At 42.6% G+C, this 24659-nt stretch overlaps 2 protein-coding genes and 1 long non-coding RNA gene across 5 annotated transcripts; all 3 read right to left on the bottom strand.

Annotated features, from left to right (window-relative positions):
• Positions 1-2657: 2657 nt before the first annotated feature.
• Positions 2658-4821, bottom strand: LOC118937349. Its single transcript, XR_005034626.1, has 2 exons — positions 4109-4821; positions 2658-3927 (listed from the first exon to the last, which is right to left on the bottom strand). It is a non-coding gene; the product is annotated as an uncharacterized LOC118937349 (long non-coding RNA).
• An 8247-nt stretch (positions 4822-13068) lies between these two features.
• Positions 13069-18701, bottom strand: LOC110535691 (protein fem-1 homolog C). Its single transcript, XM_021620866.2, has 2 exons — positions 17037-18701; positions 13069-16389 (listed from the first exon to the last, which is right to left on the bottom strand). Exons 1-2 carry the CDS (start codon positions 17578-17580, stop codon positions 15086-15088), a joined length of 1848 nt encoding a protein of 615 aa, XP_021476541.2. The 5' UTR covers positions 17581-18701; the 3' UTR covers positions 13069-15085.
• A 1616-nt stretch (positions 18702-20317) lies between these two features.
• Positions 20318-22578, bottom strand: LOC110535690 (transmembrane emp24 domain-containing protein 7). Of its 3 annotated transcripts, none has more exons than XM_021620863.2 (4): positions 22452-22578; positions 21905-22132; positions 21561-21806; positions 20318-21314 (listed from the first exon to the last, which is right to left on the bottom strand). In XM_021620863.2, the coding sequence occupies exons 2-4, from the start codon at positions 22070-22072 to the stop codon at positions 21078-21080; spliced, it is 651 nt and encodes a 216-aa protein (XP_021476538.1). In that variant the 5' UTR covers positions 22073-22132; positions 22452-22578; the 3' UTR covers positions 20318-21077. The 3 variants fall into 3 exon arrangements, with proteins under 3 accessions (XP_021476538.1, XP_021476540.1, XP_021476539.1); XM_021620865.2 differs by having other exon boundaries at positions 21905-22077; positions 22452-22550; XM_021620864.2 differs by having other exon boundaries at positions 21905-22113; positions 22452-22531.
• Positions 22579-24659: the final 2081 nt, after the last annotated feature.

Here is a 24659-nt window from a genome sequence, read left to right as displayed (position 1 = left end):
AAGTCTGTTAACGCAGCAAGGGGGGGGGGGGCAATTCCATATTAATGCCGATGATTTTGGAATGAGATGTTCGACGAGCAGGTGTCCACGTACTTTTGGTCATGTAGTGTAGTTCTCAGTGTACAGTCCTCACTTCAGGGCTCGTATTCATAAAGCATCTCAGTTGGCGTGCTGATCTAGGATCAGATCCCCCCTCTTATTGATTATGATTTAAAGTGACAAAACTGATCATAGATCAGTACTACTTTGAGACTATAATATAATAAGAGTGTAGCCCAGGGATAGGCCACCCTGTCCCTGGAGTGCCGCAGGTACTGCAGGATTTTGTTCCAAATAGGCACCACACCAGACCAACTGATTAGTTCAGTGATTGCCTAAATTCTAATCACCGGAGGCCTCATTTATAAATATTGAGTAGAAATTATTTTAAAATACTACTTCCAAACGGAATTTAGAATGGTCGTATGCATAGTAATAGTCTGATTTATCAAACAATCCTACCAACGTCATACGCACACCGGTAGGAATGAACTGTAACTCAGTAAAATTAACTGGAACTCAGTAAAATCAAATTAAATTGTTACATTTATACTTTTGTTCAGTAACACATTTATAAAAATGCTGTACCATGAAATAAAAATGGCAAGGCTTAAATATAGGTGCTGGTTTCAGAGATTGATAGCCAGCATCATACCACCCTGCATCCCACTGCTGGCTTGCTTCTGAAGCTAAGCAGGGTTGGTCCCTGGATGGGAGGCTAGATGCTGCTGGAAGTGGTGTTGGTGGGCCAGTAGGAGGCACGCTTTCCTCAAGTCTAAAAAAAATACCCCTGTGTAGGGTGCTGTTGTCCCGATCGGATGTTAAATGTGTGTCCTAACTCTCTGTGGTCACTACAGATCACATGGCACTTATTGTAGGGGCGTTAACCCTGGTGTCCTGTCTAAATTCCCAAGCTGTCACTCATACCATAATCCACAGTTTATAATTGACTCATTCATCCCCCTCTCCCCAGGTTGTTGCTGTAAATGAAAATGTGTTCTCAGTCAACAGACTTGGTAAAAAGTTAAGAGGTGTGACCAGTAAAAACTAGAACATAGCTACAAAAGAGAGGACAATTAAGTATACTTGAAATGAGTAGGAAACACTGGTCAGAAAGACATCTATCCTCAACAGTTCCCTCATGTATGTGTATAGGCCATAATTGCTGCTCTACTGAATGAGTTGTGCGTGCCAGCAAAATCAACACTTGGTTATGAGGTTGTTCTCACTTTTCCAAGTTTACAAATTAAACTCTGGGCAGTGAGAGAATAAGCTCATGGAAGCAATTGAACATGTTTCAGTATTGACTATTTTAAACCCAAGAACATGTTTTAGAACCGTAATCTCAGTAGGAAATATGCAAACATGATTGCCATTGCTAGCTAGATAGCTATCTAAATCGATTGCCTAGCAACAAACATTTTAGGATGATTTGTAAGAAGATGGATATTTGAGGACATAAAATCTTAAGATATTGTTGAGGAATTGCACTCATGAACTTTTTTTATTTTCTTAATAAGCAGCTTAAGTTTTTGCGTAAGAAGTGTTTTGTGAATCTGGGCCCAGGGTTGCCTACCCCTGGTCTAGTCTATATAAACACAAGCCAAGACATTATCCATTGCTGTCGGTCAACTCAACAGGTTGCAATGCTGCCATCTAGTGGTTAGCTTTGTCAGAATGGGAGTGTCCCTGACTACTTAAACAAAACTGAAAATCAGTAGCTGAAACCATTTATTTTTGACTAGGCAAGTCAGTTAAGAACAAATTCTTATTTACAATGACGGCCTACACTGGACGAAACTGTTGTATAATAATAAAAACGTCTATCGCCACGATAGACGTGTAAAAGACAGAAAGGGAAAGGGGTAAGAACAGAGAAGACAGCATATGATTAATGAATCACTGTGCTACCCTAATATTCATCACAATTACATAATAGTGTCTCCAGTGGTGTCTCCTAACCAGCCTTGGGCTCCCAGTCGGCCTGAAGGTTATCTTAAGAATGGGTGAGGTGGTGATTTTATTTATCTGTTATTTTACCAGGTAAGTTGACTGAGAACACATTCTCATTTGCAGCAATGACCTGGGGAATAGTTACAGGGGAGAGGAGGGGGATTAATGAGTAAATTGTAAACAGGGGATTATTAGGTGACTGTGATGGTTTGAGGGCCAGATTGGGAATTTAGCCAGGACACCGGGGTTAACACCCCTACTCTTACAATAAGTGCCATGGGATCTTTAATGACCTCAGAGAGGCAGGGCACCCGTTTAACGTCCCATCCGAAAGATGGCACCCTGGGGCATTGGGATATTCTTTAGACCAGAGGAAAGTGTGCCTCCTACTGGCCCTCGAACACCATTTCCAGCAGCATCTGGTCTCCCATCCAGGAACTGACCAGGACCAACGCTGTTTAGCTTCAGAAGCAAGCCAGCAGTGATGACAGGACTGGGGGTTGGCATCCTCTTTCACATCAAAACATAACTGCAGATGAGACAGACAGCTTGCATGTTTAAGCCTTGTTTTTTAAATGTATTCTTACTGGCAATCATCATAATCATCTGGAAGTGAATTGCAAAACATACCTTGGATCATTAATTCTGGGACTACTACATCTCTATTTCAATGTAAAGCATCTCTTTAATAATAGTTCCTGTTGACCCGACCAAGTGACCTCAACTCTGATCATGCTGTGCCTTCTGTGTAGCCAGTTCAGATGCGGGAAGGGTTCACAGACACAGCTGATATCACTTAGAGGATTTAGGGAGAAGGGGGGAGAGAGGGATGAAGTGAAGGGGAAAGACTTATTGAGAAAATAAGGTAGTTAAAGAGACAGCGTTCAACAGGAATCTGTGTGCGAGGCCTCACCAGGTGTCCACACTAAGTGGCTGCAGAGTACTTTATGCTGAAAAACATGCACATGTAACCGATGTGAAATGGCTAGCTAGTTAGCGGTGGTGCGCGCTAATAGCGTTTCAATCGGTGACGTCACTTGCTCTGAGACCTTGAAGTAGTGGTTCCCCTTGCTCTACAAGGGCCGCTGCTTTTGTGAAGCGATGGGTAACGATGCTTCGAGGGTGACTGTTGATGTGTGCAGAGGGTCCCTGGTTTGAGCCCAGGTTGGGGCGAGGAGAGGGATGGGAAGCTATACTGTTACACACAGACACACGAGGACAAACAATATTGCGTAGTTATAGAAATAAGGAAGTGTCTTACTATTCTCCATGGTAGGCTCTCTTACCTATTCTTTGAAGGTGGAAGGAGCCAGGTATACACCTGAGCCTGCTTACTGCACAACACAATCCATCAATCAGATTGATACATGAGTGTGTAGGTGTGGGTTATAGGGTGTCTAATTGTTCTAATTTTTTTCAATATGGGTGACTTAAAATAGCCTGTTTTTGTTTTGGCATTACACCCTTACCTAAACAGCATCCACACCTGAGAAGTAGAAATCAAAGGGAGAGAAACTGGGAATGTAATAACTGCAGTTGACATCGCTAAGTAAATGGAAGAATACTCTTATTGTAATGTGGATGGCTCTTAAAAGAGCCTTTGGTTGTGCATAGTGTAGTCTATAGTGTTGCCAAGGAACAGCACCCTCTTTGAAGAAGTAGGAGGTGAAGATCTCCCGCACACGGATTGCCTCTTGCTGCGTTGTTGGACCCCATCCTTGAAACATCCTGCAGAGCAGTAGACATCTCCTCTGGCACACAGCGGCGAGCTGCAGATCCCCTCCTGGTCCACGTGTCCATTCTCATGAAGTTATGCAGGACAGCACAGTTAGCCTTCACACACCTGAATTCCTCCAGGAGGCAGTCCCAGGTGGCCCTGGTCACCCAACCTTGCAGTGCCCTACATCTTAACTGTAGGCAATCGTTACAAGGTATCTGTAGAATTATGGAAGAATGTCATTATTAGACTTTTACATCAGCAGGTAAAGTGTGGATTACTAAAGTATAATATCCCTTCTATCAATCCAATGTTATCATGATTTGTTATGTGCATGTGTAGCATGTGACAATAACAGGATCACATCAAGGTTAGCATCACAAATTAATACATAAATACCACTTGAAGCTTGATGAAGAGTTGATCATTTGTATCAGCAAAACGTGCACCCCTTTGAGTCCCCAGGGCCAGGACTTTGAACCGCTGCCCTTCATTGGGACATCTTTATCTCTAGACAGGCTTTCATAGCTCTCTTTATCTGAGGACAGAAAGCCTCACAAGAAACAGACTTCATTACACTGCACTGAATATTATGTTACTATTATCTCCAGCCTCACTTCTAGGGACTGGAACTACACAAGTACCTTCCCTATCCAGAATAGCCTACTCTCTCGCTTTGAGTTGGGGCTGCTATCTTTTCACCCACCTTATGTCAAGTTGGCTAGCTCATTTAGCAGCGTATGAGTTAGCCTGCACTGTAGCTAACTAATAATAAATCGTTTTTTTTTTTACATTTTCGAAATGTATTTAACGTTACTTACTTGAATAGGTTCTCCCATCCATGTGGACAATTGGAAACAGGGAAGCAAAGTGTGTTCGTCACCAGAGCGTCTTAAAAGCATATTACTATCGAACTATTTAGGCATTTAATAACCAGACCTTCATACATACTTCATATGTTGAATTATTGACGCTCAATCAAAAAGGTATTATATGCTGCCAGCACGCCCACAAGCGATTCACAACGGGCGGCCTAAGAGGCAAAGGGCAATTTACTGCTTGCTCGTGAACATGCCAGTCAAACTGGGCTCTTTTACATCACTGGATGTAAAAATGTGAAGCATCCGCTTGAAATTTCATTCACTACCAAATATGGTAGTGAGAGGATGCCCCACTGGCCGGAATTGATTTTGGCCGATATATTCTTCAAATTCTCATCTGTGAAACATTTGATTTCAATACAGTGTTATGTTCCCAAATGTAGAATATGTTATGAACAGAGTGGACTAAGTTTTGTAGACTTTACCCTTTTTTAAATCGCGTTGTTTTGGAGTGCAATGGCAAATTGAGTTTATGCCCACGCGCACTTCGCAGAGTAGGCGTTCCCTAACGGAAATATGCAGATATCTGCTAGCACGCGCCAATAGGATCTTCCTAGCTTGTGCTTGGTGCTGTCCACCTCCTTGCTTGTTCTGCCCACTTTGACTCATAGATTCACATTGGAAATTACAGGCTGTGGTCTATCTTGGTTCAATTGTAAAAAAAAAAAGAAATTGGTAAAGGACTCCTGAAACCGGAACTAGCAAGATGTCAGCCCCCACGAATCGGCGTATTCGACAGTGAGTAGATTACGTTGAAAACAACGGTCAGCCATCTTGGAGGCTGTCTCTAGTTCTTATTATAGCCAAATATTATGGATATACTGACAAGAAACACGTCTCTCTGCCCTAACAATGGGAGTCGTTGTCCACAAAACATCACTGCGGGCTGTCTAGCTCCCTCCTAAGCTTTCTTTGGATTGGTTGTACATCTCATTATTGTAATCCATTTTTGAATATTCGATCAGGGTTGTTGAAGTCCACCGCCGGTATTCAATAGAGAGATGCTATGCTACTAGCCCCATGACATGAATATGCTTAGCCATCTCGAGAAAACTCTTATATAAAAATGTTTTTGTCTAAAAGTTGCCAGGATGTCACGTGTGTCCTAAATATGTATATATATATATAATATATAATATATATACACAACTTAGGCATTATGAAACGTATATTAGATCTAATATACATCACGTAACAAATAAGCCATTTATCTTTTTATTGGACAAATTCGACACTCATTGACAAAAACTTCTTGCTTGGTGGGTGAAACAACGACACGTGCTGTAGAGGGAGACAGATTTTCCGCTGAGTTTTGGGGCTCTCTTCCCCTCTGTTATAGCTCAATCACAGATAGAACATTGAGCCAGATATTTCACTGGATATATAAATGTGACGCATCCGGTTGGAGTTTCCACTCACTACCAAATATGGTGATGAGAAGGAAGCCCAGTGGCCGGCAGTGAGAGAAACTGGAGCGAGATGGGTTTTGGCCGACATTCAGCACATTTTCTCATCAATGGAACATTTGATCTCCATACAGATTTGTGCGTCCGAAACTAGAATCTTTAACAAACAGAGTGGATTGCGTTTTGTAGACTACCCTTTGCAAAATATTCCAACAAATTGTTTGTTTAGGAGTACACGGGTGAATTGAGTTATTGCACACGCACAAAGTAGGCGTTCCCTAACTGAAATGTGCAAATAACTGCTAGAACGCGCCAATGGGATATCACTAGCTCGTGCTTGGCTCTGCCCACCTTGATTGTTCTGCTCACTAGGATCAATTTGCTCCCGTTGTGAACGACAGGCTCTGGTCTATCTTGGGTTAGTTAAACAAATCTTTGGCTCAATGGTCGGAAGGGGAGGCAAGATCAGGTGGGACCATTATTGCCAATGAGAGTACAGATACGCGTGTCGACAACAGGCAGAACGGTTTCCACTACTTACCACAGCCACAAACACATTAATTGGCAATATTGTAAAAATTCATGAAAACCAACATTTGGTTTTGGTCTTAATTTAAGGTTAGGTTAGCTGTGTGGTTAGGGTTAAAATCACATTTTATGAAAATAAATGGTAAAACTGGGCGGAGTTCAGGACTTTGTGGCTGCGGTAACTAGCGACGACCAGGCATAACATCGATATACGTCGTTTTTCCTCGAAGTTGGGGGGTTTTCACGAGTCGTACTTATAATAAGTACTCTTAACCTAATCATTCCAAAACGTCTATTCGAGCAAATAAGCCATTCAAGGGTGACACTGTCATTGGTTCCCATACAAAAACTAAAAAAAGTGAAAATAAAATGATCCCTGTCGCTTCCTCTCTGGTTTAAGCACCTTCATGGGGTCTCTGCTCACCCCATTGCCTCCTTGCTCTGTTTTATTTTGTGATGTATGAGTTATTTTGTCATTCACAGGAAAGTACCATGACTCATGGTAAGTGTTTGTAATGCATCAGTCCAGTAGTCTACTTGCAAGTCGGTTTCTGCTCTCCTGCTAAATCCTAATTAGAAATTAATAAAACATGTAATTAGTAGTAGTTTTTTATTATTACATGTAGGCAGTTCTTGGCAGCTAAACGCTGAATTGCAGTTCACAGCACATCTCAGGGACCACGCTCACATGTGAAGAGGTTGACAGCCTAAAAAGGCCCTGTTAAAAAAGGCAAACGGGGTGGTTATAGGAACATGATGGCAGGCTGAGGACTGGAGGCAGTCCTTGTGGTATCAGCTGCAATGTAAAGACTAATCAAGGGTAATGCACACCACCGCATAAATCCAGGGGATTGAGCGTCCTTGGCAGGCAAGTGAACTGGGCCTAAGCAGATAGCAAAAAGTCCTCCCCATGCTAAGCTAACAGCTGCTTCTCCTTATCACTGTAGGCACAAGTGAGACCCATCTCTCAGATCAGTGAGAGGTAAACACAATTCATCACAGCACAGTGACTGGGGCTTTACTTATATGCTCTGCTCTCCTGTTCTGGATTCTCACTGGATCAAAGCATATGACTCACAGTACTGTAAAAGACAAACTAGGGCATCAGTGTGTGTAAGTGTAACCACCCAGACAACCTTTGGATCATAAACGTTTTTAGATCAGTCTTTCATTATATGATGGATGATTAAATAACAGGCTTGTCCCTCTAAGGCTGTGGTGTAAAGCACTTAGGTAAAAATATTTTAAAGTACTACTAAAGTATATATTTTTTTGTACAGTATCTGTACTATACTATATTTATTTTTGAAAACTTTTACTTCACTACATTCCCAAAGAAAAATGTACTTTTTACACAATACATTTTCCCTGACACCCAAAAGTACTTGTTACATTTTTAATGCTTAGTAGGACAGGAAAACGGTCCAATTTACACACTTATCAAGAGAACATCCTCGGTCATCCCTATTACCTGATCTGGGGGATTCACTAAACACAGATGCTTTGTTTGTAAATTATGTCTGAGTGTTGGCGCGTGCCCCTGGCTAGCCGTAAACTTAAAACACATGAATATTGTGCCGTCTGGTTTGCTTAATATAAAGGAATTAGAAAATATTTATATTTTTACTTTTGACACTTAATTAAGTACATTTGATCAATTATGTTTACTTTTGATACTGAAGTATATTTAAAACCAAATACTTTTACTCAAGTACTATTTTACTGGGTGATTTTTAACTTTTACTTGAGTCATTTACTATTAAAGGATCTTTACTTTTACTCAAGTATGACAATTGGGTACTTTTTCCACTACGGCTCTAAGGCTTGTCCTTCAGGTAACCACAATAAATGGATTTCAAGTTCTAGGGAATGTGCAAAATGAAGTCAAATGAAACCGTTTAATAGTACATGTAAATCAGTCATTTTACACAGAAATCTGATAGGTGTAATGGTGTCAGTTTGTGTGATGATAAATCTGTTTAATAGTGTCGCACCACTAGGACAAATAAAATCATCCCTGACTAACACTGTAAAAGAACTGGCAAGGGCACTGCCTTACCACTTGCTTCCCAGAGGAAGACTGGGAGACTAAAATAGCTCTGAAATTGCATTGCTATAATCATACCACCTCTCCCTATAAATATGCCCCGTTGTTTTCACTGTTGACTCAGTGGGGTAAGCCATGGCACAGTGGTGGTTAGGAAGATTGGTGCCTGCCTGCTCAAGTATCCCCCGGGCCTCTATTTACCAGTGAAAGCTTAGCTGAGGTCTCACTTAAAGGACCTGTTGAAATTGTTCCACATGTGCCTCTCATACCAGGTTTAGACCCAGAGTTCCCCATGTTGTTACCTATTTTAACCAAGCTCTTGGGGGGGGAATCTTATGTAAGATGTCATGCTTTCTTCGTCTGGTGGTTCTGTGTCTTATTACAGCCTCGAGTCATCTTGGGTATTACGCTACAAGCTTGGCAAATCTGTATTTGGGGAGTTTCTCCCATTCTTCTCTGTAGAGCCTCTCAAACTCTTGTCAGGTTGGATGAGGAGCGTTGCTGCACAGCTATTTTCAGGTCTCTCCAGAGATATTCGATTGAGTTCAAGTCCAGGCTCTGGCCAGGCTATTCAAGGACATTCAGAGACTGATCCTGAAGCCACTCCTGCGTTGTATTGGCTGTGTGCTTAGAATCATTGTCCTGTTGGAAGGTGAATCGCCACACCAGCCTGAGGTCCTGAGCAGGTTATCAAATATTGCTCTGTACTTTGTTCCGTTCATCTTTACCTCAATCCTGACTAGTTTCCCAGTCTCTGCCACTGAAAAATATCCTCATAGCATGCTGCTGCCACCACCATGCTTCACCGTAAGGACGGTGACAGGTTTCCTCCAGAAGTGACGATTGGAATTCATGCCGAAGAGTTCAATCTTGGTTTCATCCGACCAGAGAATCTTGTTTCTCATGGGCTGAGTGTCATTTAAGTGCCTTTTGGCAAACTCCAAGCGGGCTGGTCATGTGTCTTTTACTGAGGAGTAGCTTCTGTCTGGCCACTCTACCATAAAAGCCTGATTGGTGGAGTGCTGCAGAGATGGTTGTCCTTCTGGAGGCTTCTCCCATCTCCACAGCGGAACTCTGTAGCTCTGTCAGAGTGACCATCGGGTTCTTGGTCACCTCCCTGACCAAGGCCCTTCTCCACCGATTGCTCAGTTTGGCCAGGCGGCCAGCTCAGGTAAGAGTCTTAGTGGTTCCAAACTTCTTCCATTTAAGAATGATGGAGGCCACTGTGTTCTTAGGGACTTTCAATGCTGCAGAAATGTTTGTGCACCTTTCCCCAGATCTGTGCCTCGTTAAAATCCTGTCTCGGAGCTCTACGGACAACTCCTTCGACCTCATGGCTTGGTTTTTGCTCTGACTTGTACTGTCAACTATGGGACCTTATATAGACAATGTCCAATGAATTGAATTTACCACAGGTGGACTCCAATCAAGTTGTAGAAACATCTCAAGGATGATCAATGGAGCTCAATTTTGAGTCTGATAGCAAAGGGTCTGAATACTTATGTAAATAAGGTATTTCTGTTTTTTATTTGTAATACATTTGCAAAAATGTCAAACCCGTTTTCGCTTTGTCATTATGGGGTATTGTGTGTAGATTGCTGAAAAAATATATATTTAACACATTTTAGAATAAGGCTGTAACTTAACAAAACGTGGAAAAAGTCAAGGGGTCTGAATACTTTGCCATCTTTTACGCTGGAGACGAATTTCTCACACCGGCCACTACTAATGGAAAATCCCAACAATTTACCACATAAGTAAAGAGCTCCCATACGAGAGGATTTTTATTTGCTTATGCATGGCATGTGGACCTGGCTGCTATAAGACTTTGCACTGGTCTCAGTCAAGGTGTGCCATCGTCCTTTAGCCTATTTTATGGGCATTGTGCTGACTGAAACACCTGCAGGGAGACACTGGAGTGAGCCCTTATGTAGGACACCTTTTCCGTGGAGCATTATTCAGGGTTATTTTAAGACACGGCAGAAGGTTAGAAAGGCCAGAAATTAGGAATGATACTATAATGTGAGTAGACCAGTGAGGAAAACAGTTCTACAAAATGTGAGTTTCCATAGTCCATTAAGGTATACCATTTTATTTTTTATGTTTTTAAAAAACCACCATATGGAAAAATGTGACCTATTGCACGGCTATAAAACTATTTATCCACTGAAACAATGCAATTGTTTCCTGCGGCCTTGTGAATGTTGACCTGCTTGAAGGTCTTACTCACATCGGCTATGGAGAGCGTGATCACACAGTCGTCCGGAACAGCTGATGCTCTCATGCATGTTCGAGGCAAGTAATACTGAAACATGCACGAGAGCATCAGCTGTTCCAGACTGTGTGATCACACTCTCCGTAGCCGATGTGAGTAAGGCTTTCAAACAGGCCAACATTCACAAGGCTGCAGGGCCAGACAAATTACCAGGACGTGTACTCCGAGCATGCGCTGACCAACGGGCCAGTGTCTTTACTGACATTTTCAACCTGTCCCTGCCTGAGTCTGTAATACCAACATGTTTCAAGCAGACCACCATAGTCCCTGTGCCAAATAACACTAAGTTAACCTGCATAAATGACTACAGACCCAAAGCTCTCACGTCTGTAGCCATGAAGAGTTTTGAAAAGCCGGTCATGGCTCACAACACCATTATCCCAGAAACCCTAGACCCACTGCAATTTGCATACCACCCCAAGAAATCCACAGATGATGCAATCTCTATTGCACTCCACACTGCCCTTTCCAACCTGGATAAAAGGAACAGCTATGTGAGAATGCTATTCATTGACGACAGCTCAACGTTCAACACCATAGTGCACTTAATGCTCATCACAAAGCTAAGGACCCTGGGACTAAACACCTCCCTCGGCAACTGGATCCTGGACTTCCTGACGGGCCACCCCCAGGTAGTAAGGGTAGGTAACAACACATCCGCCACACTGATCCTCAACACGAGGGACCCTCAGGGGTGCATGCTCAGTCCCCTCCTGTACTCCCTGTTCACCCATGACTGCATGACCAAGCACGACTCCAACACCATCATTAAGTTTGCTGATGACACAACAGTGATAGGCCTGATCACCAACAACGATGAGGGAGGTGGTCAGAGACCTGGCTGTGTGGTGCCAGGATAACAACCTTTCCCTCAACAAAGTCTATTCCCCCTCAGGAGACTGAAAAGATGTTGCATGGGTCCTCAGATCCTCAAAAAGTTATACAGCTGCACCATCGAGAGCATCCTGACTGGTTGCATCACTGCCTGGTATGGCAACTGCTCGGCCTCTGACCGTATGGCGCTACAGAGGTTAGTGCGTACGGCCCAGTACATCACTGGGGCAAAGCTTCCTGCCATCCAGATCTCGTACAATGCTGTGTACTACTCCCTTCACAGAACAGCGTAAACTGGCTCTAACCAGAATAGAAAGAAGAGTGGGAAGCCCCGATGCATAACTGAGCAAGAGGACAGGTACAATAGAAGGCCAGCATCCCGGAGTCGCTTCTTCACTGTTGCCGTTGAAACTGGTGTTTTGCGAGTACTATTTAATGAAGCTGCCAGTTGAGGACTTGAGGCATCTGTTTTTCAAACTAGACACTCTAATGTACTTGTCCTCTTGCTCAGTTGTGCACCGGGGCCTCCCACTCTCTATTCTTGTAAGGGCCAGTTTGCTCTGTTCTGTGAAGGGAGTAGTACACAGCGCTGTACGAGATCTTCAGTTTCTTTGCCATTTCTCGCATGGAATAGCCTTAATTTCTCAGAACAAGTATAGACTGACGCATTTCAGAAGAAAGTTATTTGTTTCTGGCCATTTTGAGCCTGTAATTGAACCCACAAATGCTGGTGCTTCAGATACTCAACTAGTCTAAATAAGGCCAGTTTTATTGCTTCTTTAATAAGGACAGCAGTTTTCAGCTGTGCTAACATAATTGCAAAATGGTTTTCTATTGATCAATTAGCCTTTTAAAATTATAGACTTGGATTAGCAAACACAATGTGCCATTGGAACACAGGAGTGATGGTTGCTGATAATGGGCCTCGGTACGCCTATGTCGATATTCCATTAAAAATATGCCGTTTCCTGCTACAATAGTCATTTTCAACATTAACAATGTCTACACTGTATTTCTGATCAATTTGATGTTATTTTAGTGGACATTTTTGGGGGGCTTTTCTTTCAAAAACTAGGACATTTCAAAGTGACCCATAACTTTTGAACGGTACTGTACATGTTACCTCAACTAACCGGTGACCCTGCACATTGACTCTGTACTGGTACCCTGTATATAGCCTCGCTGTTGTTATCTTTCTGCTGGTCTTTAATTATTTGTAACCGTTATTATTGACTTAAAACATATTTTTCTTAACTGCATTGCTGGTTAAGGGCTTGTAAGTAATTATTTCACTGTGTTCAGCGCATGTGACAAATACAATTTGATTTACTTCCACACTTGACAGACTACAGCTACGAACATGCGCAAATCAACCAGACATAGAAAACAACCTTGTTTCAGTTTTAAATTAGCACTTGAACATTCCAGAGAAGAATTAGGCTACTGTTCAGCAGAGTTGACAAAAGTTGAAGAGATCAAACATATGACAAAGAACCCCTAGTTGACACGTAACCCATGTTTTACACAAATAAGATAGACAAGTTGAACAGTGAGAAAAACAATAACATAACCAACCATGGCCAGCTACAGAGGCCTACTGTGGTCATAGAGCAACACCCTACCTGCTACATGCATTACTCATCATGACTCATCAAAAGAACATCCAGTAACTGTGCAATATTTTTAACGTGCTGGGAAAAGAAAATTAGGTGTGTGCAGGGAAGTCACCACAAAAGTTTCATCCTGTTGCATAGCTATCTGGGGCTGATTGATAACACTGGGGCAATGAGGACAAGTGCAATATGGGTTTATTGTCAAATCAGTTCTTAAAATATGAACTTGATATATGTCACTTTGTCATATGAAGTCTTAAAGTCTGTTGTAATAAAGTGCAGAATTAAAGCAAGTTCCCTGGTGGAACTGTACATTTGTATGGTTCGGTGAAATGTATTTCTAAAAATATGAAAAGCCCTTTAACCACACGAATAAAGCTAATGTGCAAGGTTATTTCACAAAGCTCAGCCCCACTGTACATGGCCTCCCCTCTTTTCAATTAGAATACAATTGGATAAATATAAAGGTTTCACGTTTGGGTTAGTCAGAGCTCTGAAGAGTTTATACGATAATTGATATGTCGTACAAAGCTCAATGTCAATGAATTTCCTGTAAACTCAAACTACATGCACGGCCATACTAGTATCCAACTAACCTGTGTCTATTGTTTTTGTGCTCAGCTCACCATAGAACAAATCAGGCTCAAAGATCAATAACATGAAGCATATGGGCTGCATACACTCCTACTCAAAACCTGCACACAATTACCTTTTAGAGTTAACACATGAAACCACGCAACACTACCAATCGAACAGTATTCAGTAATTGTCACATCCCTCTTTGCTTAGTGTAACAAATTATGGAAACAAAGAAACAGGCAGTCACCACATATGATGCTAAATATTGCACAGACAAGTGCTAACACAGAACAGTCGCATATCATAGCCTGTGCATAGGAGGAATAAAGCACTTATGGTATTTGCAAACATTACCACTTCATAAAGCTTCATGGTTTTTTGATAGAGAAATTAGTTAATTCCATTACACTCAACTACGCCGACACAAAACCATGACAACATAACCATTGAATGAGAGCATAAAGAATGTATGATTAAAGTTAAGAGTCCATATATTGGCAACATAGTAATGGAAAAAAGTCCCAGCATTCCACCATCTTTGCATAGATAGAAAGAAACAAAGAGATGGGGGCATGGAGAAATCTCTCAATGATATCTTAATAAATAGCATGGAAAATGTAGAAATTAGTAAGCTAAAAATATTGTGCATGCGCATATTTTAAAAATCCCTATCAGTTTGCCACAGAGCTATAAAGGGGGGCTGCACTTCCTGATTTGGCCTATTTTCTTCAGCCATGTACATTGTGTAATTTGCTGATGGTCCCTAACTAGCCCCAAAGAAATATCTAATGTCAAACCAAATTGGCCATGGGAACTACTATGGTTGCGTGCAGCTCTGCTCCAAATTGATGATAACTTGGGTGCTGTCAGCTGTGGGCAGGATTGAAATAAACCCAACCCGAGAATTTTTTTTAGGGTACTCCTCATTCCATGACATACCGTTTTTTTCCCTATCATCTCGCAGACTATGACCAAAATTATCCTATTTACACTTTGTAGTCAATTTTGACACTATAATAAATGTTTGACTCATATCGATAGGCTGTTTTCAAAACAAGAAGCAAGAAGTTGCTTTTTATGGGCAGTTGCTTTTTAATTCTTGCTTCGCAGGGGAGGGGGGGGGAGTTCACACAATGTTCATCATGGACTCCAATACAATCAAAAAGAGTGCACGTGGGGCAAGGAGAATGGTGGCGCACATCTTTCATAGTCATTATCTGTGGAGAAGCACAAAGGCCTCCAGCTTCTCTGGGATGTTTCCTCTGTAGCAGAGGCTGTGCTTGATGATAGCCCGTGCAGCCAGACACTGCAGGGTGGTGTGGTTGATGGGCTGGATCAGGTTCTTGGCCATCTCCTTCTCGTCCAGCAGGTCGCAGGCCGTCTGCTTCAGGGAGTTGGTGCTGTCAAAGTGCGTGCCGCAGGCGATCAGCAGGTTCATGATGTCCGGGTGATTGTTGGCGGCGGCCACATGCAGGGGGCTGTTGTTGTCCTCGTCGCGGCAATTGACGTCCGCCCCACACTCCAGTAGGATAGAGGTGACCTGGAAAGAGGGGAACTTACAGACAGGATAGCGGCCCACGCAGGTGGTGTTCCTGTCCACGGCCAGGTGGAGCGGGCTGTAGCCATTCTTCCCACAGGGCTGCAGCTTGAGGAACCTGTAGATGGTCTCCTTCTTGAAATGGTCCTGCTCCACGGTACAGGGGACCTTCTCCAGCAGGCAGATGAGATGCAGGATGATGGAGAGGGCCTTGCTGAGCTGGGCCGGGTCAGGCTGGGTTTGTTTCACCGCACGTTCAATCTCCAGCACGCTCTTACTGAGGATGCCCATGAGGTCGTTGAAGGAGACCGAGGTGCCCAGAAGGCCTTTAGCACGGTCCTGGAGCATGAAGGAGAATAGTTCAGCGAAGGACAGCAGGCTACTGGCTGTCATGGGGCTGAGGGGGTCCAAGTTGCTCTGCTGCATGTCAAGGGCATACTTCCAAAGGTTGATGCAGCGCTCAAAATTCCCAGAGTCAGCGTATACAGCTCCCCGGTAGCGGATGTAGTAAGAGGTGTCGGGGTGGGAGGGGCCCAGGATGCGCTCTCTAATGAGCAGGGCCTGCATCCTCATCTCATCAGGGTCTGAGATCAGGCTGTCTAGCTCCTCCCCATTACTTACTTCCCTGGCATAGTCATAGGCCATGATCAACTGCTTTGGCTCAGCTTTGTTAAGAACATTTTTGCTGTCACTGTATCTCAGGTCCATGGCCCTCTTCCAGTACTTTAATGCCCCAAGAAGATCCCTCTTTTTGTCCACAAAAGTAGCACCAAGCAGTTCGAGGGCGTTTATCCTCTCCATGTGGTTTGTTTGCTGGTGTTGTGTCAGATAGTCAACAATGTTAGTGTGGCCAGTCACACTAGCAGACAGCAGTGGGGTCATTCCATAACCATCCCTCTCCATGGTGGCACCATATTTTAGCAGCATCTTCATTATCTCCAAGCTGCCAGATTCAGCACAGTCATGTAATGCTGTGTTACCTGTGAAGAAAGAAATACTAATACATGTTTTGCAAACTGGAAACCATTTTTGCAGATATTCTAGCAATAAATAAATATATATTCAAATTCATTGAAAGCAGATGTTTAAGTGAAGAGACAAAAAGGTTAAATTTGCTACATTTCATAACTAAATATGTTTGTCAAATAACTAAGCAAATGTCTTCCCACATGCTTGCCTGTAACCCTTTCCCTCTAGGAGTAGACCAGTGATGTAAGCAATGTGCAAATCTAAGCACCTGCCAAGGAGGTAAAATTCTCATGGATTGGGACAGATCTTGTGAGTGGGCTATTGCAAGGCTTACATTTAGAACAGGCCTGAGTGGTATCATGTCCCCTAATTGGTTTAAATACAAATTACTCCATCTTGTTATTTGACCCGATTAGATGTCCAAATGGAGGATTTACCTCAAGACTGTCTGAAAAACATGCACAGGTTTGGGAAATTGTATCAGACAAATGTGATCTGCGTTTAACAGCAAATTACTTAATGTTTCATCATTTTGGTTTTGATCTGTCATGACATAACGGAGCAAAGCACCTGCCAGGTACTAGGCCTTACCTCGTTGCTCAGGTAGACCCAGGGATATAAAATACAGGGAAATAAACATTTGAATGTGTGATCTCACCTTTAATACTTTTCCTGTTAACATCAGCGTCTTTCTCCAATAGATACTGGGCAATTTCCTTGTGTCCTTTGTAACACGAGATCATGAGGCATGTGTGACCATGTCTGTTTGCTACTTCCAGGTCTGCCTTGTGTTCTACCAGGTATTTTACAATGTCCAGATGCCCATCGAAGCAGGCTGCTCTCAGGGGGGTGGAATTGGTGAGTGTTGTATTGTTCACAGAGGCACCGTGGCCAAGTAAAGACTGCACGACTTTCAGGTGTCCTGCTGCTGAGGCAGCCCATAGAGGCGGGGCACCTTCGATAGTCTCTCCGTCGAAATTCACTGACCCCCCAACCTCAACGGGTGCGCAGCAACACTCCAAAAGATATTCCACTAAATCCAGGTGTCCGTATCTTGCAGCCATAAGCAAAGAGGTGGCACCGTTGGTTTTCTCTGCCATTAATTTGGTAACCTCTAGGCCAGTTTTGTTCTCCAAAAGTTTCTGAAGCAACCGTAGCTTGCCATCTCTGGCTGCATTGAACACCGCCGTTTGTAAATCCATTTATGCAGCTTTGTTCACGGACACAGTTGATTAAGACACGAGCGTCTTAAAAGTATGTGGCAGGTGTTGAGCAGAAGCCTTTGTTTGTGGCGCTAGCTAGCCTTGAATAGGTTGGCACTCGATACTAGGGGACTAGCTAACTACGTATTGCTAAATTAGCCAAACGGGAGGCAGAAATCAGCCAGCTAGCGACTGAAAAACGTATTTGTTAACATTGGCATGCTCTGCTTTGCCCTCTTCCCTATTGAAAGTTTGCTGGCCACGGAAATATAGCTAACTTAATAAAATTGGCTGGGTAGCTAGTTACGGCACTGTTCAACCAAATAGCATGGGTGTAATCATTACGCAAAATCTGTTGCCAACCCGATAACTCCAAACGGGAAACGATAGTTTACTGGGTACATCCAGGTAGGTCCCGCCCTGTTTCGTTCCGTTTGGTTGTTAAACGGTAAGACGTTTGCGTAATGAATACATCCCAGGGGTGTAATCATTAGCAAAACAGTTGAAAAGCATTACGTTTTGCAACTAAAACGAGTTTCTATTGGACAAATGCAGATAGATCCCTCCCTGTTTCGTCCCGTTCGCTTCCGTCTGAGAAACGTTTTGCAAAAGAATCGGCGTAATGAATACGCCCCAGCTAGGCGTGTTCAGTCTACGCTGTCCGACGTCCTTTTCAATTTCATCAAGCAGTTTTTTAGCCTTAATTCTGCATGTCATTTTCCGAAAGAACCATGTGTAAATCGACGTATATCTAGATGTTTTATCCAGTTTAAATATCAAGAAATACGGTGAGGCCAGAGAACATCCTCCCCGCTTGGTATTTAATGTACAGCTACGCTAGCTAGCCAACATTGTCCAGCAGCCGAAGTCGATTGCGATGCCTTCTTTTTCTTCGTTGATCAGCTTGTTGTGTTGTAGATGTTCCCGCCCGTTAAATCTATCCCAGAGGAAATAACACAAGAAAAACTAGCTAGTATGGCAATTTTTCTACAATGTTCTTTGAGGGGGGCGGGCAAATTTGTCGACCCACCACACTGGTTAGATCATCACGACTCAATGGGCGGATTCGATTATGCTGGGGTGTGGGACACGTGACACGAACGGGCAAAAACGGCGAGGGAGGAGCACTATATAAATCGAGAAGTAATCTGCACCGCTCTGTCATGTTGTCAAAAAATTAGGCAGCGTAGTGCATCGTCCCGAAACGATAGCGCCCTGGACTTCGGGCTAGAAGGTCGAGGGTTCGAGACCAGCTCTCCCAGCCTGTTTCATTACAATATGTTTGCATTTTCAAATTACTTTTCATTGTGAAGGTATATTAACCGTTTTTTCAAAATAAATCACTATTGCCTGTGAAAACTCAGAATCCTACTCATTACTCCAAGTGCTTGGTTACGTGACATTTGTTTTGAGCGGTCTGCTCCGTTTGGCTTTGAACGGGGCACCTGTGGCTCACGCCCGGAAGCAGCCCTGTTCCAAAACAAATGTAATCAACTGTAACTCAGTGCACAACACGCCTACCCGGACAGATTAATCGAGTCCCCTCATTACCCACAGTACACTGCTGTCAATTCGAAAACAATGCGTTTTTTAAATTTATTTATTTATTGAAAAGGAAAAGGAAACCATCCAATCACAGAGATTATATTCGTTTACGCAATAGCAGTTAAAGGCAAATACCCGACTCCATCATTTTAGGAGGTTGAGTAAGATGTCATTCGTTTTTGGGGTTTGTTGTGAATAAAGTTGGCATCTGCGCATATAACTGTATTAAACGAATAATAACATATTTGCATGTCCTTACAGGCAGATGGCGATTGCATTGCATATATTTTGTTGGCTACTACCACGTCCTGGAGGTTGAGTGAACAATGTACAGAGGATGTTTTTTTTTCCTGTGATCAATTATTTGATCAACAAGCACCAAGTGTACATAGAATCAAGATTCATTTGAGAAAAAGTGTAATGCTTTCTGCAGTTCTTGAAATCATCACGACAATGTAATCATAAAATGTTTCAGTACACATTTCTCGGTGTTGTATACAACCACACCTTTCATGATGTTCACAAGTGTACATGGCCCACAAGCTGCGTCCTTTGTAAAGAACCAAATGAAATACTTGATCATTAGCAACCTGAGCAGTGAGTAGATTTTTATGTATCAGCTATTCCTGATGATACTGATATTCTGCATCACAATATAGAGGTAATTGTCAAAATAATGGAAACACGAGTAAATGAGGGATATTGAAAGCAAGCACGTCCACACAGGTGTGGTTCTTGAGTTAATTAAGCAAATAACATCCCATCATGCTTAGTATCATCTTAAAAAATGCTGGGCAGACCATTATTTTGCCTCATAGGATGACAATGCACCCATCCACAGGGCACTGAATGATTTGATGAGCATGAAAACCATATGACATGGCCGTCTGTCACCCAATTGAACACTTGTGGGAGATTCTGGAGCGGCATCTGAGAAAGCATTTCCACCACCAACAAAACACTAAATTATGGAATTTCTCATGGAAGAATGGTGTCACATCCCTCCAATAAGGTTCCAGACACTTGTAGAATCTGTGCCAAGGTGCATTGAAGCTGTTCTAGCTTGTGGTGGCCCAATGCTCTATTAAGACACTTCAAGACACTTGTCTCCTTTATATTGGCAGTTACCTGTAAATGCTATCTATTTATATGGCTCAGGTTATATATTGATTCAATATTGAAGGTCTGACAATGGGTTTACCAGAATGTTTATTAAGCTATGCAAATAAGCAAACAATTCCTTGGACTGCCAACAAGCTGATGACTGTGCAGAAACAATCATGAACAGTACGCAAACATATGACCACACACATGCCTAATATGAAATAAATTAAATCATTTTGTGCTTACACCAGCTTCATATTTATGTTTTACACATAAACCAACAACAAAACACCAGTTACAATAAAGAGATGGTTAAACTCCTAGTCAAGTTCCATCCACCCAAAACACAACCTCTGCTTGCCATAAGCCTGTTGAGTGGAATCTCACATTAAAAACAAACCAATTGTTTACAACAGAGTACTTTTGATTTGTTTGACATCACAACTTGAATCTAACAACCAAGTTTGAATTGTCATTGCTAAGGAAGTGAGAACTGTGCACAAATTAAATGCTGCAACTACGATTTAATGTATCAAGAAGGTGTCAAATTAGAACTGCAAGACGGGCTACCAGTTTGTTCACATTATTCTGGTAAACAGTGTTGTAAAAAACAATGACAATATGCACCCACATGATAAATAGGTTGTTGCATTTCCAACATTATTTGCTAGATTTTATTTAGATAATCCAGTTGGTTTTTAAAAGTAACTTCAAAGCCTGAACGTACCTTAAAAATTCTAATTCTATGAATGGCATCTATAAAAAAAATATTCTGCCGTGAACTGTTGTTGGTGGCGTTGGATCTGAAGTCCCTTGTGGAGGTGACCGGGATGAGATGCTGTGGGATGTTAGGATCCAACACGCGTGGTGGTGGTCTTCCTGTCAGAAAAGAAGCTTCTCAGCAAGACCACCTGGCTGATGCTGACTACCAGCAAAATTAAGGCCTCCCCAATGGACCAGAAAGCCACTCTTGTGTTAAGGTCCTCGGCACGGCTGCGTCCCTGAGCCTCCCGTAGACGGAAATGTGTCTGATAGTCAATGACCGATTTCAGGGCCTCATGAATAGACACGCAGGCAGACTCCATCTGAAACAGGTATTTACAGACTTAAAAAAGGCATACAAGAGCCCTGTATGGTTTGACATGCAAGCACTGCAAATAACCAGAAATCTATGCCTATGCACACAGTTCTTTCCATTAGGTTTTTGCCAAATGGGGCAAACTGCATTTAATTCTGTTGCAGAGGATTAACAGATTGTTTTGATTGAACTGCCAAATTGAAAATTGCACAGAAAAACACCTCTCAGCAATAGTCATCAACAACAGATCTACCTGGGTTAAAGCAGTGACCCTGTTCTCGTTGGGGAAAAGTGGGGGATCCTCTCCAACTTGGAAATCGAAGTAGACGGTCTTATGCGTGAAGGTGGAAAACTCATTGCTGAAGCAGAACTTATATGTTCCGTTCTTGGCAGCAGTGAATGTAAAGCTGTCATACTGCTTCTTCATTTCTTTGTAAAGAACAGTACCATCTGCATCCTCTAGACGACAGTCAACATCGTAATGCCCGCCAGTGACAACCTGGAAAGAAAATATTTTGTTTCAAATACAGCCTAGCAATTTAGCTATAGTTATTCCCATAACTCCATGTCATAATGTGAGGGCCTCAATCAACTTACCTGGAACTCAAGTGTGCACTTGGTACCAATTGTAATATCTTCATAGAAACACTGTTTTGCGTTATCTGGAAGCTCAAACGTAAGCTCGGAGCCAAACGTCCAACCACAGAGCAGGTAGGCCCAAAGAACCTGCACCAAGACTCTGATGGTACCATGATAGCTGTACATCTTGGCTGGTGGAAGAGTGGTAATCTGATATTGCTGTGAACCTGCAAACCAATACTATTTCTAGATAACATCAAACAAATACCTAAATAAGAAAAACGTATACATTGACATGTGAACTAATAACATATGACTGAAATGGAATGGTCTACAAACCAAACCCGGAATTCACAATTGACTAACGTTAGCTTGATACGCTAATTTAGCTCTAGCTAGCTGACACGGCCGATTCACATGCAATCTGTTTTTATTAGAATTTGAGTTGGCAAGATGAACTAGGTTTACAATGAACATTACAATAATTTATTGTACACACATTTTAAGTCATCGTTGAATAGCATGCTATTTTAGTTCAATATTGTGGTTAATTCAAGCTACTCACTTTAAATCCCTCATCCGGATGAAAGTAGCTACTAGGAGACGTAGCATCAACGAATCACCTCATTGGCTAACATGAAATGGCCACGCCTCCGTTCTTCTACTATTGGTCAGAATGATCGGAGGAAGCGCTCTAACAGGAGGTGCGTTCAGTTCACTTGAACGTTTGCTACCGTGCGAAACGGTTTGTACTGTACGACACGTTTCCCCCAATACGTTATTGAACAGGATTTGACGTACGTTTGCTGGGTGTGGCTTGAAGCAATGAGTGACATTTAAAGGGCAGTTGCCACGCTGACAGCGTTGCCCAATCCCTCCCCGTTTTGCAACTGGTCGTTCGTTACAGCACCGTTTCCGTTCAATAAAACGTTCCAGAACGTGAACAATTAAGGAACGCAGCCAGGGTCATGGCTAGAAGCTTTTGTCAAGTTAATGTCAAGTTTTTTTTTTGCCCTTTAGCTAACCCTAACCCCTTTCCTAACCTTAACATAATTATCCTAACCTGCTGGGGAAGTTCTCCTAACCTGCTATGAAAAGTCAAATCTGACATTAATTTGACAAAAGCTGTAGCACTTCTAGCTATGACCCCCCCACAGAGATGATATTAACCAGGAGGAAATTTTGATTTTTGTCTCTGGTCTCCAGTCTTGTTACTGTTGAATTTGTAAATATCACTGCGCTTGCAAATACTTGTCAATGTTTGTCAGATTTTTGTAACCCCCACCACACTATCATTTGAATAAACCATCCCTTGTGGTGTCACTTACCATAGGCCTACCTAAGGCCCAAAGGGAATTTGACTAACAACTGATACCAGGGTCAGATTATTCTTCCAATCTACCTACAGCTACATACCTCGGCTACTAAACACATAATTTGACCACACATTCATAGCAACAGGAAGTAGGGGTTTTGATGGTGCTGCAGCACCCCCTGAAAAAAATCAGTATAAAAAAAACATTCATCAAAGTAATAGACTGGCCCTTTACCAGACCTGTACTAGCAGACAGATATAGCCATCTGTAGCTCTGGCCAAAATTTGTTTGTTGTTAAAAAAAAAAGAAAAAATAAGCTGTCCCTCTTAACAGGACTGGCCCTGTCAATCACCCTTCACAACTCTGTTCATCCAAACAATCAGGGCGCTTGGACACACTCCAGGGCTCAGCCACACACCTCAAGTTAGAGAGCATGTTCACCTCAGGCCCAGCTCCACAAGGGGGCAAAAGGGGGCTTAGCCCTTCATTTGAAACTTTTGCCCCATCAGTTTTAGTTTCATGTCCCTATATAAAAATAGCAAAAAAGTTCAAATGATTGAGTGACATTTGTGTCTCTGCATCAGCACAATAGGAGTGCTATGGAAGTGGCAGTTAGGTATTTTTTTTATTTAGTCAGTTAAGAACAAATTCTTATTTTACAATGACAGCCTACCCCAGCAACACCGGGCCAATTGTGCGCCGTCCTATGGGACTTCCGATCTCAGCCGGACACTTCAAGCACTGAGATGTAGTGCCTTAGACCGCTGCGCCACTCGGAAGTCATACCTTTACTACTTAGGACGGCGCACAATTGGCCCGGTGTTGCTGGGGTAGGCTGTCAATGTAAAATAAGAATTTTACAATGACTTTGTAGGGTTTCCATAAACGCGGGAAAAAACGCTTCTCATCTTTGGTAGGTTAAGTGAATAACGTGATATGCCTCTGCCTGTAATATTATATTATTTATAAGGGCGGGGTCAAGTTTATAGTTGAAGCTGCTTCACTCAACTCTGCCTCATGCCACATCACTATCGAGTTTAGTTAGCTTAGCTATCAAAAGTGTTGGTGTTATTAGCCTTCACCTATTTAGCTAGCACAAACCAGCTAAGCTGCCATGATGTGTATCAGAAATGGGCGTTTGCCAAAGTACCCATACAAAGTCTAAGGAGAAGTCTAAGGAGAAGGGGACACCTGGCTACTGTGTCAGTGGTTGTTGAAAGTGTGACAGCATTGTGAAGTTCCTCTTTGACATCAAATGCACGTGTTTGTAAAACACAGAAGAAGAATCACTCGAGGCTACAGGGCCGCTCCTGGCTTTGTTTACAGTCACCACAGTGCACAGAATCCTCAGTCTTCTCGATCCTCCAAACAAATGACTCCAGGCAAAAGCAACCGATCATTGCGTTGAAGTGCATTGAGAAGCTGAGGCACAGTGCAGTGGCACCACCAGCTCCAAG

This window comes from Oncorhynchus mykiss, chromosome 11, assembly GCF_013265735.2.
Source record: "Oncorhynchus mykiss isolate Arlee chromosome 11, USDA_OmykA_1.1, whole genome shotgun sequence".
NCBI lineage: Eukaryota > Metazoa > Chordata > Actinopteri > Salmoniformes > Salmonidae > Oncorhynchus > Oncorhynchus mykiss.
The sequence above is the reverse complement of the archived record's forward strand: the minus strand, read 5'-3'. Positions and strand labels throughout refer to the sequence as shown.